At 39.2% G+C, this 12,614-nt stretch overlaps 1 protein-coding gene across 2 annotated transcripts; it reads left to right on the forward strand.

The window, feature by feature from the left end:
- The first annotated feature begins 286 nt into the window (after positions 1-286).
- Positions 287-11,743, forward strand: cog7 (component of oligomeric golgi complex 7). 2 transcript variants are annotated; one of them, XM_023341551.1, is made up of 18 exons: positions 287-364; positions 479-755; positions 1,743-1,891; positions 1,980-2,096; positions 3,511-3,679; positions 3,756-3,838; positions 4,872-4,994; positions 5,082-5,280; positions 6,261-6,388; positions 6,474-6,628; positions 7,397-7,513; positions 8,233-8,298; positions 8,418-8,604; positions 8,680-8,820; positions 8,964-9,047; positions 9,706-9,820; positions 10,845-10,988; positions 11,068-11,743. In XM_023341551.1, exons 2-18 carry the CDS (start codon positions 590-592, stop codon positions 11,232-11,234), a joined length of 2,310 nt encoding a protein of 769 aa, XP_023197319.1. In that variant the 5' UTR covers positions 287-364; positions 479-589; the 3' UTR covers positions 11,235-11,743. The 2 variants fall into 2 exon arrangements, with proteins under 2 accessions (XP_023197319.1, XP_005810284.1); XM_005810227.2 differs by having other exon boundaries at positions 288-755.
- Positions 11,744-12,614: the final 871 nt, after the last annotated feature.

Here is a 12,614-nt window from a genome sequence, read left to right on the forward strand (position 1 = left end):
ATGTTATTTTATTATACTTCATGAGTACAGAAGCGGAATAAGGCCACTGAGAAAAAAAATTGAATAGAGTATTTCCTCATAGTTTTGAGAAAATTATATTTCACAATGGCCCTAATCCTCTTGAGTATGTGAGGTTACACTATTTTTTATTTATTTATTTTTTACAAAATTTTGTATTATTATTAACAATAATAATAATTCCGATTCTCCAATACCTACAATTATTTATTGATTTTTAGTCGGGCCATGACCTTATTATATGTTTCCGGGGAAGGTAAATAGGAAGCACAAGCGGAAGTTGTTGTCAGTTTGGACGCCTGCTAGCATTAGCCACTGTGGAATATGTGTACTTTGCAGCTTTTGAGTGAGTAAACGTTTAAAAATAACTCTGGAGGAGGCCGTCGCTTTGTTAGAGCTTTATCTGGTTGTAATGATAATCTCCTTTTCCTGGGCTATTTATTTTATATTCGTGTCGAAGCCTTTGATTGGGAAGACTTAGCTAGCCCGGAGGTTAACAGGATGGCTCGATGACAGCCGAAGGGTCTGGCTGAAGATCGGGGAGCAGGCTGTGATCTCTGGGAGCGGAGAGATGGACTTCTCCAAGTTCCTGGATGATGATTTCGATGTGAAGGACTGGGTGAACGGCGCCTTCAAGATGGTGCAGAAGGAGGCTCCGGGGAAGGCGGACACGCATGCAGCAACTCTGGTGATGAAGCTGCAGCTCTTCATCCAGGAGGTCAACAATGCTATCGAGGGTCAGTAACCAGAAAGCAGAACATATTCAAATATTATAACCAAGCAGCAGTGCTTCAGTAAATGTCTTCACTGGTTTTAAACTAGCCGGATGTCTAACATGCCTAACAGGATCTACTCAAGTCATAACTGGATTCTTATACATTTAATTGTAATGCGCGAAGCTTTCAGGTTTAACAGTAAAAAAAACTATTTATTAGGGCAGAATAAATTATTTCAGGTTTGAAGAGTCCAGGTATTGTTGTTGTAGAGTCGTTCAGATGCAAAACTAATATGGCTTTCTATTGAACTTTGACAAATTAAATAAAAGTTTCACAAACTTTAAATATTCTGAAATTAGGGAAGTAAAAATCTAGTCCAGTTTAAGAGTCTAGAGTTTTGTAGTTTTGGAACTGGGGCTGTTTTAGTCTGGTCCAGATGCATAAAAAAGAGCAAAAATCACCCTTCAATAATTTAATATTTGATCTCATAAATCAAATAAAAGTTTCACAAATAATAATATGAGTTTGAATGAGTGCAAAGTAATTTAGTCCAGGTTTGAAGTGTTTGGGTGCTGAAGTGTGGGTCAGATGTGTGAAAGATGCTGAAATTGCCTTTATTGAAGCCTCACAAATCAAATGAAGGTTTCTCAAATCACATATTCGGTTTTAAGTATCTGAGAATAAGTGTAGAAAAGCTCTGACGTGTTTTGAGTTTTGTAGTTTTTAAACTACAGCAGATTAAAGATGCTCAGGTTAGTAAAAAATTTGATGGAATTGCTCTTTAGCAATTTCTTGAATCAGAAGTCATCTTTATCACTGTCCTTGGACTAGATTTGCTAGAAAAAGGAACTTGTAATATTATTTATTATTATTATTACTATGGTAGGAATTATACTGAAACTAATGCTAACGCTGTGTCAGACTGTCAGTGGTTTCAGTAGCCTGTTTGGTTTACTGTTGTGTATTTTAATGACTCGGCGGCTGTCGGCTGGCTGCTCCTGTGTGCAGAGAGCAGTAATCAGGCGCTGCATAACATGCCCCGGGTTCTGCGGGACGTGGAGGCGCTGAAGCAGGAGGCGTCCTTCCTGAAGGAGCAGATGGTCCTCGTCAAGGAGGACATAAAGAAGTTCGAGCAGGACACCGTGCAATCCATGCAGGTGTGTGGCAGCTGCTTTAGAAGAAGGCACACAGCAAGCAGAACATAAAGTTGTTTTGAATAAACGATGTGGATCTCACACCCACCAGGTCCTGGTGGAGATAGATCAGGTAAAGAGTCGAATGCAGCTGGCCGCTGAGGCTCTGCAGGAGGCGGATAAATGGAGCACCCTGAGCGCAGACATTGAGGAAACCTTCAAAACTCAGGTGAAAAACCGACTTCTGAATGCTGCTTTCACTTAATCATATGGAACTTAATGTGATTAGATTCCTTCTGTAAATAACAAATGAAAATGGATATAATTAAGTGTTTTTGTAGTATTTCTTGTGTCAAACTGAAAGTCCAGGGGCCAAATCTACATTTTTGTGGCCCTCTAGACTCCAGAGAGACACACAAATAAAATCTTCAAAGTGACAGTTGTGCTTAAATATTGTTTCATCAATCAAATTAAAGCAGTTTTTATTTGTATTCTGCCAAATTACATCAACCAGCTCCTGCAGTTTTTTTTGCAGAAATTCATGCAAAATCTTTTTTTTTGTTTTCGTGAATTTTTGCACTAATGCATAATTCTAAATGTTTGCAAAAATTTTCAAAAACTTTGGGTTGGGGTGATGCTAATTACCACCTGCAGAGGGCAATATTTCTTACTTGTATTCCACTGCTGCCTCAGCTTCACTTGAAGTTACGTTATAGTCAGGTGATCAATACATTATGTTATAGTCAGGTGATCAATACGGCAAGTAACAAAAAGTCACGTTTACTGTCATACATAGGTGGAAATATTGCAAAATTTCTTGCAGATATTTCTAAATTATCACCAGAAAATCACAAAAACAACTGCAAAATCCTGAAAAATGTGAAAAGATTTTCAATATTTAATTTTAAGAAACACTTATTGAATGCAGAGGCAGCTATTAATTTGTTCATTTTATCAGCTGTATATTAATATTAGTTTTCTCATTAAGATTACCGTATTTTCCGCACTATAAGGCGCACCTAAAAACCTTCAATTTTCTCAAAAGCCGACAGTGCGCCTTATAATCCGGTATGCCTTATATATGGACCAATATTGAGCCACAACAGGTCTCGGTAAGCAGCTTCATTTTCCCCCGTAGAAGAAGAAGCGCTCGGTGCATGCTGGGATATATGACTGCGCGAAGCGTGCCGTTTCATTTCCATTTGTGTGTTTGTGTAAAGACCCAAAATGGCTCCTATTAAGAGACACGCTTACGATGCAGAGTGAACGGAGTTGTCAGAACGCTGGTTTGTAATCTATTAATAAAGTTTGACTGACCTATCTGACTATTTTGTTGACATTCCCTTTAGCGCAGCGCCATCTAATGGATGCATAATGTAACCCCAGCCTCTACTGTAGCGTCTATTCTATGTGCCTTATAACGCGGTGCGCCTTATATATGAAAAAAGTTTTAAAATAGGCCATTCATTGACGGTGCGCCTTATAAAGTGGTGCGCCTTATAGTGCAGAAAATACGGTACATGTATTTTATCAATACAGCCTGACTCACTGGCCCTGGAGAACATAAATGAAGTTCAGATGGACTCAGTCATGTCATGTGCTGCTGTTGTGTTTTTAGTCTTATCAGACTCGTGTGTTTTCAGGACCTGGAAGTCATTTCGTCCAAGCTGACTAGCATGCAGAACAGCCTGGCCATGCTGGTGGACACACCTGACTACTCTGAGAAGTGCGTCCACCTGGAGGCGCTGAAGAACCGCCTGGAGGCCATGGCCAGTCCTCAGATAGTGGCGACCTTCAACTCCATGTCTCTAGGTAACAAGCCAGCTCCACCTCCTTCCATCCTCCCCACCGCATCATCAACGACACACACCTTCTCTTCTCCCTGCAGGTCAGGCCAAGGTGTTTGTTAAAGTCTTCACAGAGATCGACAGAATGCCCCAGCTTCTGGCGTACTACTATAAATGTCACAAGGTATGTTGTCCAGTTCAGGACTCGGTGTGATTTATCAGGTTACTAAATCAGGTTTAAGTCAAGTAATCCGACTTATTAGTCAGGTTTACCTGACTAATTTATTCAGTCGGATTTATCAAGGCGGGATTTATCAAGATAAATATAACTTGATTTATCAAGTTACTACATCACACCAAGGAATAGGGATGCAAGTTAATGATTAACAAATTAATGTAATGTAAAAAATTTTAATAGCATCGTTTCATTGTATCATTATTTTATTAGCTGTATTAAATACTGATTGAATAAACAGAAAATTGTGATTTTCTCACATTAATAAACTTAGATATATTTATAAAATATAACAAAAAACAAGAACCTCTTAGGTTTCTGAATGGAGTAAAATATGTGAATTAATACTTAGTTCCTTGTGAACAAAGACATGTTAATAGGTTAGTACTGTCTGTAGCTTTACTCTCGGAGGAAAGTTAAAAATTCGCTTCAGGAAGTCCATTAATTCATGTCAGCCCTGCTTATTGGCATCAGATTTTTTTCCCCATCACGTTACAATTTTTCTCCGTCAACCCCTCCGCTTTGCTGACGTCACATCTTCACCTTCGTAGCTCATCACAAATCTTTGAATGAGAAGCTAACGTTGCTCCGCCATATTGCTCGGCTGAATGAGCTATTAAGATGAAACCTAAGACACTTGTCAATATAAGTGTTTATATTTCAAAACAGGACCGCATGAAGTGCCTTTTACGTCCTGTAACGGGCTCTGTTTGGACCGTTTCTCTTTGCCGCTCTTACATGGTCGCCATTTTGTACCAACTGACTCGCTTAAGGAAAACCAGCGGCGCCCTCCGCTGGATGGCTGCTAAACTACACCATTAAAAACAGGTCTAAGAGGACGTTCTTAGTTGATAGATTTGAACTCATTATAATCTAATAAACCCTTAATGGACAGTTTATTGTAAGTGAATTAATTGTTTGCATCCATCACGCTAATAAACACATGATTCATGTGGAATAATGTCTGACTTGCTGTCTGCAGGGCCAGTTGGTGACCATATGGCAGGATCTCTCTCAGAGCGAACTCAGTCTGAATCAGCAGCTGTCTGAGTTCTACGACACTTTACTCTCCACTTGGCACGCACAGGTGCAGTGGAGCAGCCAGGTGAGACCTGCCTGCTGCAGCACCAGGACGATTGGTTTGGACTGAGTGATGATTGGTGCTAAACTGTGTGATGCTAAACCGCTCCAGGTGTTTAAGAACCCGTACGAAGTGGTGACGGTTCTGCTGATCCAGACGCTGGGGGCCATGGTACCGTCCATCCCCGTGTGTCTGAGCAGCGCCATGGAGCGGGCCGCCCAGGAGCAGCGCCTGGACTCCCTTCTAGAACTCCACCAAACCACCTCCACCTTCGGCCACAGCCTGGAGGCGGCCATGTTTCCACACCTGGGTTCGTACAAACGCGGCCGGGACGGCGTCCAGGCGACATTCTCTCATGTCACAGCCACAGGCTGCAATTTTATGCTGTGATAAATTGAGGAAAAGTAACTCATAATTGTGAAATAGAGGAAAAATTAAACATTGGTTTCATAATTTGGTTTATTAAAATCTCAAAAGTGTGGCATGCATATGTATTCAGCCCCACAAAACACATGAGTTTGATTTAATCTTAAAGTTATATACCAAGACAAGAATGTTTTATTTATTATCAGACATTTATTGGTGCACCTTTAGTTAGATCAAAACATAATCATTGGTTTTTATAATGGCCTATTTAAAGTCTGGTCTGAGAATCTATGGAAAGACTTGAGAAGTGTTGCAGTCTGATTGAACGTATTTCCAAAGACGAATGGTTCAGAATTTGAATATTATATTATATAAACTTCTGGGAGTTGAATACAGATTCATTCCACACTTTTCATATTTTTAGTTGTAAAATAAAATAAAATATTAAAAATTTTGTCTACTTTGCCCAGGCCTAAAACAATTAAAGCATGATAAATTAAAACAAGCTCAATAATTTCCATTTGCATAATTTAAAACTGGATGAGAAAATCTTCAATCGGATGCTTTGGCCTCAACTGTCCTTTTTTTTGAAGGACAATTTTGTTTACATTTTATTGTAAGTTTGTTGTTTTGTTTATTTATTTTGCATATTTAAAATATCTTCCAGTTCCTGTGTTAAATGTTTGTTAGAATTAAACGTTTATTGATCTTTGAGAATGTGTTTATGCATTATTATTATTATTATTATGCCATTACCTTTTATATTAAATATTGCCAAAACAACAACTCTATTGTTTTACTGCCATAACGTCTGGGACATTTTATCATGCAGTAACATTTATTATTTTGACAGGTTCCATTAAAATCTCAATCCACAGTCCTTGACAGACTGTAAGTTAAAGTGTTGTGAATATTTTTTTCCAGGTGAGAATAACCTGCTGAAGGTGAACGAACTGGTCTGTGCGCTCTACGACCCGTACAAGTCCTACCAGCTGCAGTACGGCGAGCTGGAAGAGGCGTTCCTCCTCATCCAGATCAGCGCTGTTCCTCTGGTTAGGCCGCCTCTCATCCGCAGCAGAACTACCAGATAACCAGCCGTTTCTCTGTAACGATCCGGGTTCTTTCTGTCGTGTTCAGGAACACGGGGAGGTAATCGACTGCGTGGAGGAGCTGAGCCACTCTGTGGGGAAGTTATTTGGCCTGGCGAGTGGCGCCGTGGAGCGCTGCGTCCGACTGACCGATGGGCTCGCCGTGTGCGGCCTGCTCAGAGCGCTCAAGGCGCTCTTCACCAAGTAAAGACGCTTTTCTCATTTCCAGCTTCAATTAGGGCTGAGCGATCAATCCATTTGATCATTAATCAAGTTTTCAGTTTTTGAAGATTTAAATTTTGGAAAATTTGTTTTGTTTTTGTGTTTATTTTTCACCTATGCGGTCCTTGGGTTTCCATAGTTCAAAGTGATGTCACCACACCATGGGCGGCCATCTTGTTTGACATGCCTGTTATACAGCTTCTGTTTATTTATGCTTTGAATTCTACAATAAAATATTACAGTTAACTACAATTTATTTTTGTTTAGAAGTCATAATATTACATGAAAACACTTGTAGTACTACAGGAATAAAGTTGTATGACAAGGTTTTAATATTACCAGAATAAAGTAATATTAAATATTACTTTATTAGGAGAATGAAGTAGTAATTTTATAAGAACACAAACACAAAAAAATAATTCTTATTAAAACGACTTTTTTCTCATAATTTTAAAATGTTCTTCTAGTAAAATTGCGACTTCATTTTGCTAATGTTGTGACTTTTAATGTTCTCGTAATTAAACTAAATTCTTTGTAGACTGCCCTTAATAAAAGCCACTTTTTGAGAATGTTTTCTATCATTTGAAATTTCATTCTTAAAAAAGAAAGCAAGAAAAAAAATCTATTAAAATCGGACCTGGTTTGAAAAAAATCAGAGATTTTATTTTGACGTCATGTCACCCAGCCCTAATTTGAATTTATATCAAACATATTCCTCAGAATAACCGTATTATTCCTTTAAAAACTCAGGTATGTGTCGGACTTCTCTACAACGCTCCAGTCGATCAGGAAGAAATGCAGACTTGAGGAAACACCAAGTTCCTCTGCTTTCCAGGAGGACTGGACCGCCTTCCAGAACTCAGTCCGGTGAGTTTGATTTTAAAACAAAGTTAATCCAACAACTTGGAAACAATTCATCAATTTACTTGTCGATAAATTGTTTATTCTGTTAAAATTAGCTTAAATCAATAATAACGTCGCTTAAGCCTCCTTTCAGTGTTGTAGTTTGGCCTCCAAACAGCAGAGGGCGCTGCTGGTCGGTATTGAATCAAAGATGCCTGAACTGGAAAGAGAAAGGATCCAAATAGGGTCCGGTTTGGGATGTAAAGTGAACTTTGTGGTTTGGTTTGAAACATGAACACTCGATAAACTCTTTAATAGCTGTGCGTGACGGAGCGACGTCAATTTCTCATTCAGAAATGTCTGACGTGTTACGAAAGTGAGGCTGTGTTGAGTGGAGGCATAACAGACAAATATAAGCAAGGTTGTTTTTTTTTCAGTGGGAACACCCACAGACAGAACTTCTGTATGTTCATTGTGGATCAAGTGTTTCACATATTTAAATATTTTTATTTTTCTATTCAGCAACCGATTCCTATTTTGTTATATTTTATAAATGTAAGTTTATTAATGTTAGAAAACGAGAATTTTCTGTTTATACAGTCAGTACTTAACACAGAAAATGATGTTAAAAGTTTATTTAAATTCTGCATTCAGCAATAAAATGGCTGCTTATCAGTTAGTCGATCGATAAGATGAAGTTTAGATTAACTCATTAATTGGTAACTTGCATTTTGTCTTTACAGGATCATCGCCACATGTGGAGAATTGCTGCGTCAGTGCGGGGCTTTTGAGCAGCAGCTGTCAAACAAGTGAGAAACGTATTTCCTTTCATCTGTTTTTATTTATTTTCTCAAATAGTACCCAGTTTCAGTTTTTAAGAGTCAAAAAAATAATAACAAATCCTGCTTATGATCATTGCCTCCCACAGGATCCTGGGCACAGCGGGTAAGTACTTATCAGAGTCTTACAGCCCACGCAGCCTGGCCGGCATCCAGGAGGCCAGCTCCACAGAAAGGAAAAACGCCACTAAAAACCCCTGGCAGGAGTACAACTACCTCCAGAGGGGCAACGTGGCCGAATACAACAACCTGATGGAGATCCTGTTCTCACTGAAGGTAGGACGCAGGTTGTAGTCAGCATTGAGCGTCTTGCTGCTGATCTTCTGGTAAATAACGACGGTGGTGTTGCAGGAAAAAGGCACAGGGAACTCCAGCCTGCTGGCTGAACCCAGAGCAGCTCTGACCAGGCTCAACCAGCAGGCCAACCAGCTGGCCTTCGACTCCGTCTTCCTGCAGATCAAACACCAGCTCTGCCTCGTCTCCAAGATGGAGGTGAGTACGTGTCGGGTTTCCACATGATTTGATTTCAGGTGTTATTGGGTATAATTTTAGCTCCTTAGTGTTGTGGGAGATTTACTTTGCAGTGCTGGGTGTCCCGTTTCTTTAAGTCTGGCCTCGTGCTTGCTCTGGTTTAGAGTCAGGACGCTTCTGCTATTGGAGAGAGCTACACTGAAGACCTGCCTACTTTCAGCCTGTCACCACAGGAGTACATCACAAACGTAAGTTTATGTTTTCATTAAAAACTTTCTTTGATTCAAAGTTTATTTAATTTCAAAGAGATTTCAGCACAAGGTAAAATAAAGTTTATCACATCACAACTAGTCCTGTCATGATAACAAATTTTGCTGGGCGATAAATTGTTCCAGAAGCTATTGCGATAAATTTCCATAAATAAGCTAATTATTAATCTCAGAAATTTTCTAGCAAAAACAAGGAAATGTGAGCTTGAAAAGTGGAAAAAATTGCAAGAAGAAATTTTAAGGTTGATCTCAGAAATTGTCTTGAAAAAATCATGGAAAATTTTGAGTTTGAAACGTTGAAAATCAGCTAGAGAAAACTCTGAAATTTTGATGTCAACCTCAGAAATTTTCCAGGAAATTTTAAAAAGTCTAAAATGTAAAAAAAAAAAAAACATTTGTAGAAAATTTCAGAGTTTTTTGGCCAAAATCACTAAAAGCTGAGGGAATTGATTGATGTAATGTAGCAGTGAATAGATAAAACTTGCTTTGATTTGATGGATGAAATATTATTTTAGCACACAACTCTTACCATAAATGTTCGATTTATGTCTCACTGGAGTCTAGATGAACACGTAAAAATCTCTGGCAGGCAGGTTTTTGTTTATCCGGCTCAAACGACACTCTTTCCTCTCCACAGATTGGACAGTACCTCATGTCTCTGCCTCTCCACCTGGAGCCCTTTGTGACCCAGGAGGACCCGGCACTAGACATGGCCTTACATGCTGGGAAGCTGCCTTTCCCTCCAGAGCAAGGTGCTTCACCACTTCCACTAATTCATCCTCCTGTTAATATTCTCTACTGCTCCATATCTACATGACGACATGGTCACACCAGATCTTAATAACTCTATCAAAGCTTTTCTCTTATTAAAACAATGTTTTAAACAATGCAATTTCATGACTTTCTTCTGGTAATATAATGATGTTGGTCTCACAATAAAAAAAAAAAATAGAATCTTAGTTTACATTCAGAGTCTATATGGATGCGTATCGAGAGCATGCGTGGTAGCATGCTGCAGCTGCGTGGTTAAAGCATTTCAAAAGTTTTGAGCGTTTGACGCTGGAGTTGAAAAATCTGAACTTTTGCCTCTGGATGCAGAGCATCAACCAATCAGAGAGACACTGCTATGTAACGTAGTGGCCTGTAGGTGGTGTCCTGCTAGGAGAAAGGACTAGCAGGACATCAAACTGGGCTCTGGTGAGATGGCGCTCATGGCGACCTTTGTCAGCGCCCAGCTAACTTGTGAAACTCACAACACCTCTGAATTATCTGGTAAATTCAAACACATGCCTGACAGCGACATTTTGTTGATTTCAGTAAATAAAACCTCGATACTCTCAGTATTTGATTCTCCATTGTTCAAAGTAACCAGGAGAGGGAGAAAAGGCGAGAGGCTCCAACGCGCGTCGGGCCGTTATCAGCTGTCCCCGTTGTTTGTTCAATAGAAACTGAACAGAAAATGTTCAACAAACAGACATCTGAGCCGCCATTATGATTGCAGAAGCTTTCACTACATAATAATTTGGTTCCACTTTCTTAATTTTATGCATCATTGTATAAACAGACCGGCAACGGAAAACAATGGCTTGTCCCAACGCGAGTGTAGAGCGATTCTGACGCACGTCTAGAGCAAAATGTCAAGCATCTGATTTCAAAGTGCAAACGCATCCAACTCGAAGCGTTTTTTAAGCGTGAAACGCGTCCGGTATGAACGCAGCATCGTACTCCATCGCAGGTCTGCAGCAGTAACAAAAACTTTTCCCCTTGTTGTCTCAGGCGATGACCTTCCTGAGTTGGACAACACAGCAGACTACTGGCTGGGCTCCATCGCCAGGGCAACCATGCAGACCTACTGCGACGCCATTTTGCTCATCCCCCATCTCTCCCCTCACTCCACCAAACAGCTGGCCACAGATATCGGTACGGAGACCAGGAAAGCCCTTCAGCTTCCGTTGGTTCTGTCGTTGTGTGTGCAATCATTTGAGTTTGTCTCCCTCAGAGTATCTGAGCAACGTGATGGACGCTCTGGGCCTGCAGCCGTCCCGCACGCTGCAGCACATCGTCACTCTGCTGAGAGCCAAACCTGAAGACTACCGGCAGACGGCCAAGCTGCTGCCGCGCCGCCTGGCGTCCAGCCTGGCCGCGCTGCGCGCCATCGACTACTAGCCCTTCTGACGGACTCCCACCGCAGGAAGAGATGTGAATAACGGCTGTTTTACACGTTACGCTTCTTTGATTCGGTCTTTTCTGTGATCATTCTCTTTGTGTTTTGCAGCATTTTGGATTTTTGTTCAATTTGGGGCAGAAGAAACTGAAATCAGAATGTTTTCAACATTCTTTCCCAAGTTTTACCGGTAAATCGGCCTTCAGTTTAAGCCAAAATCTGATACATATATATTCATATTTTTTCCTAATTTATGCATTTATAAGAGAGTAAATTCTCTATGAACAATATATCTTATTAACTATTCCATACTGATAATTAATCTGGGCGATGAAGCTATTCAGAGGAGGTATTTCTGTTTTGTTTTTTATTAAGTCAGTCTTATGTTTTGCTAAAACATAGAGTATATATTTCGGTTTTGTTTGGGCTGACTCATGATTGTCTATTTTGGATAGCAAGGGTTTTTTTGTATTGTGAAAATCTGTATTATAAAAATCTGATGACAATATAATGGAGCCTTGATGTGTGTGATTATTTTTACAAGCTTAATGCAGACCTTTATGTGTTTCAATGTTTTTATAACTGCTGGAAAATCTGTGTGTACAGAGGTGGGAAAAAGTATCTGTCTACCTGGGCTTATGTAAAAATACTTCTCCACTTTAAGTCTCAGATTAAACTTTATTAATTCCAATTTAATATTTTTAGTCCCAGTCCTTTTATGAACATCTAAGTCTAAATCTCTGCAGGCCTAAGTTAAGGTCAAAGTTCAGAATTCGAGAATAAAACAAACTGTGCTGCAATTAAATATTAAAACTAATAAAGAAACTGCTCATCTCAAAAATAACTGTTTTATAGAAGATCTCTGCGGAGGGAAAACTCCCATCAGAGTGCAAAATTCAACTTTTCTCATTTATATACATGAATTAGAGCATATATATTTAAAGTTTATCCTAAATGTATTTTTTCAATGTTTTTAAATTTGTATGAATATTTCATAATTTAATATTAATTTGATTGAAGTAATTCCACAAAGCGTCAACCTTCAAATGACTGTTACTTTTTTATTTTCACCTTAAATAATCACTAAAGTATCTCGGGGTTTACATAACTTTTAGTTACAGTAACTTTTAGGAAAAGTGACTTTAGTTACTCTGTACTTTTAATTTTTATTTTACAAAGTTTGTTATGAAGTATCGCTAATCTTGAGTTAAATTCCTGGATATTTTACCCTCAGTGGGTAAATTTCCTGAATGAAACACAAACATATTTTAACTACAAAATGCACCAAACAGACATTTATGTTGAAGTGAGACCTCTTGTTTGTTCACAATCTTTGTAGTTTTATTTCCTGTCTGCAGAAACTGCTTAGAAATCACTAAAAC

Source organism: Xiphophorus maculatus, chromosome 10 (genome assembly GCF_002775205.1).
Source record: "Xiphophorus maculatus strain JP 163 A chromosome 10, X_maculatus-5.0-male, whole genome shotgun sequence".
NCBI lineage: Eukaryota > Metazoa > Chordata > Actinopteri > Cyprinodontiformes > Poeciliidae > Xiphophorus > Xiphophorus maculatus.

Bases quoted from the DNA above. Each gene is read 5' to 3' on its own strand.
- cog7 (XM_023341551.1), top strand. From the start codon at position 590: ATGGACTTCTCCAAGTTCCTGGATGATGATTTCGATGTGAAGGACTGG. The intron at 6,389-6,473 runs GTTAGGCCGCCT...TGTCGTGTTCAG, and splicing joins AGATCAGCGCTGTTCCTCTG to GAACACGGGGAGGTAATCGA. The intron at 7,514-8,232 runs GTGAGTTTGATT...TTGTCTTTACAG, and splicing joins GCCTTCCAGAACTCAGTCCG to GATCATCGCCACATGTGGAG.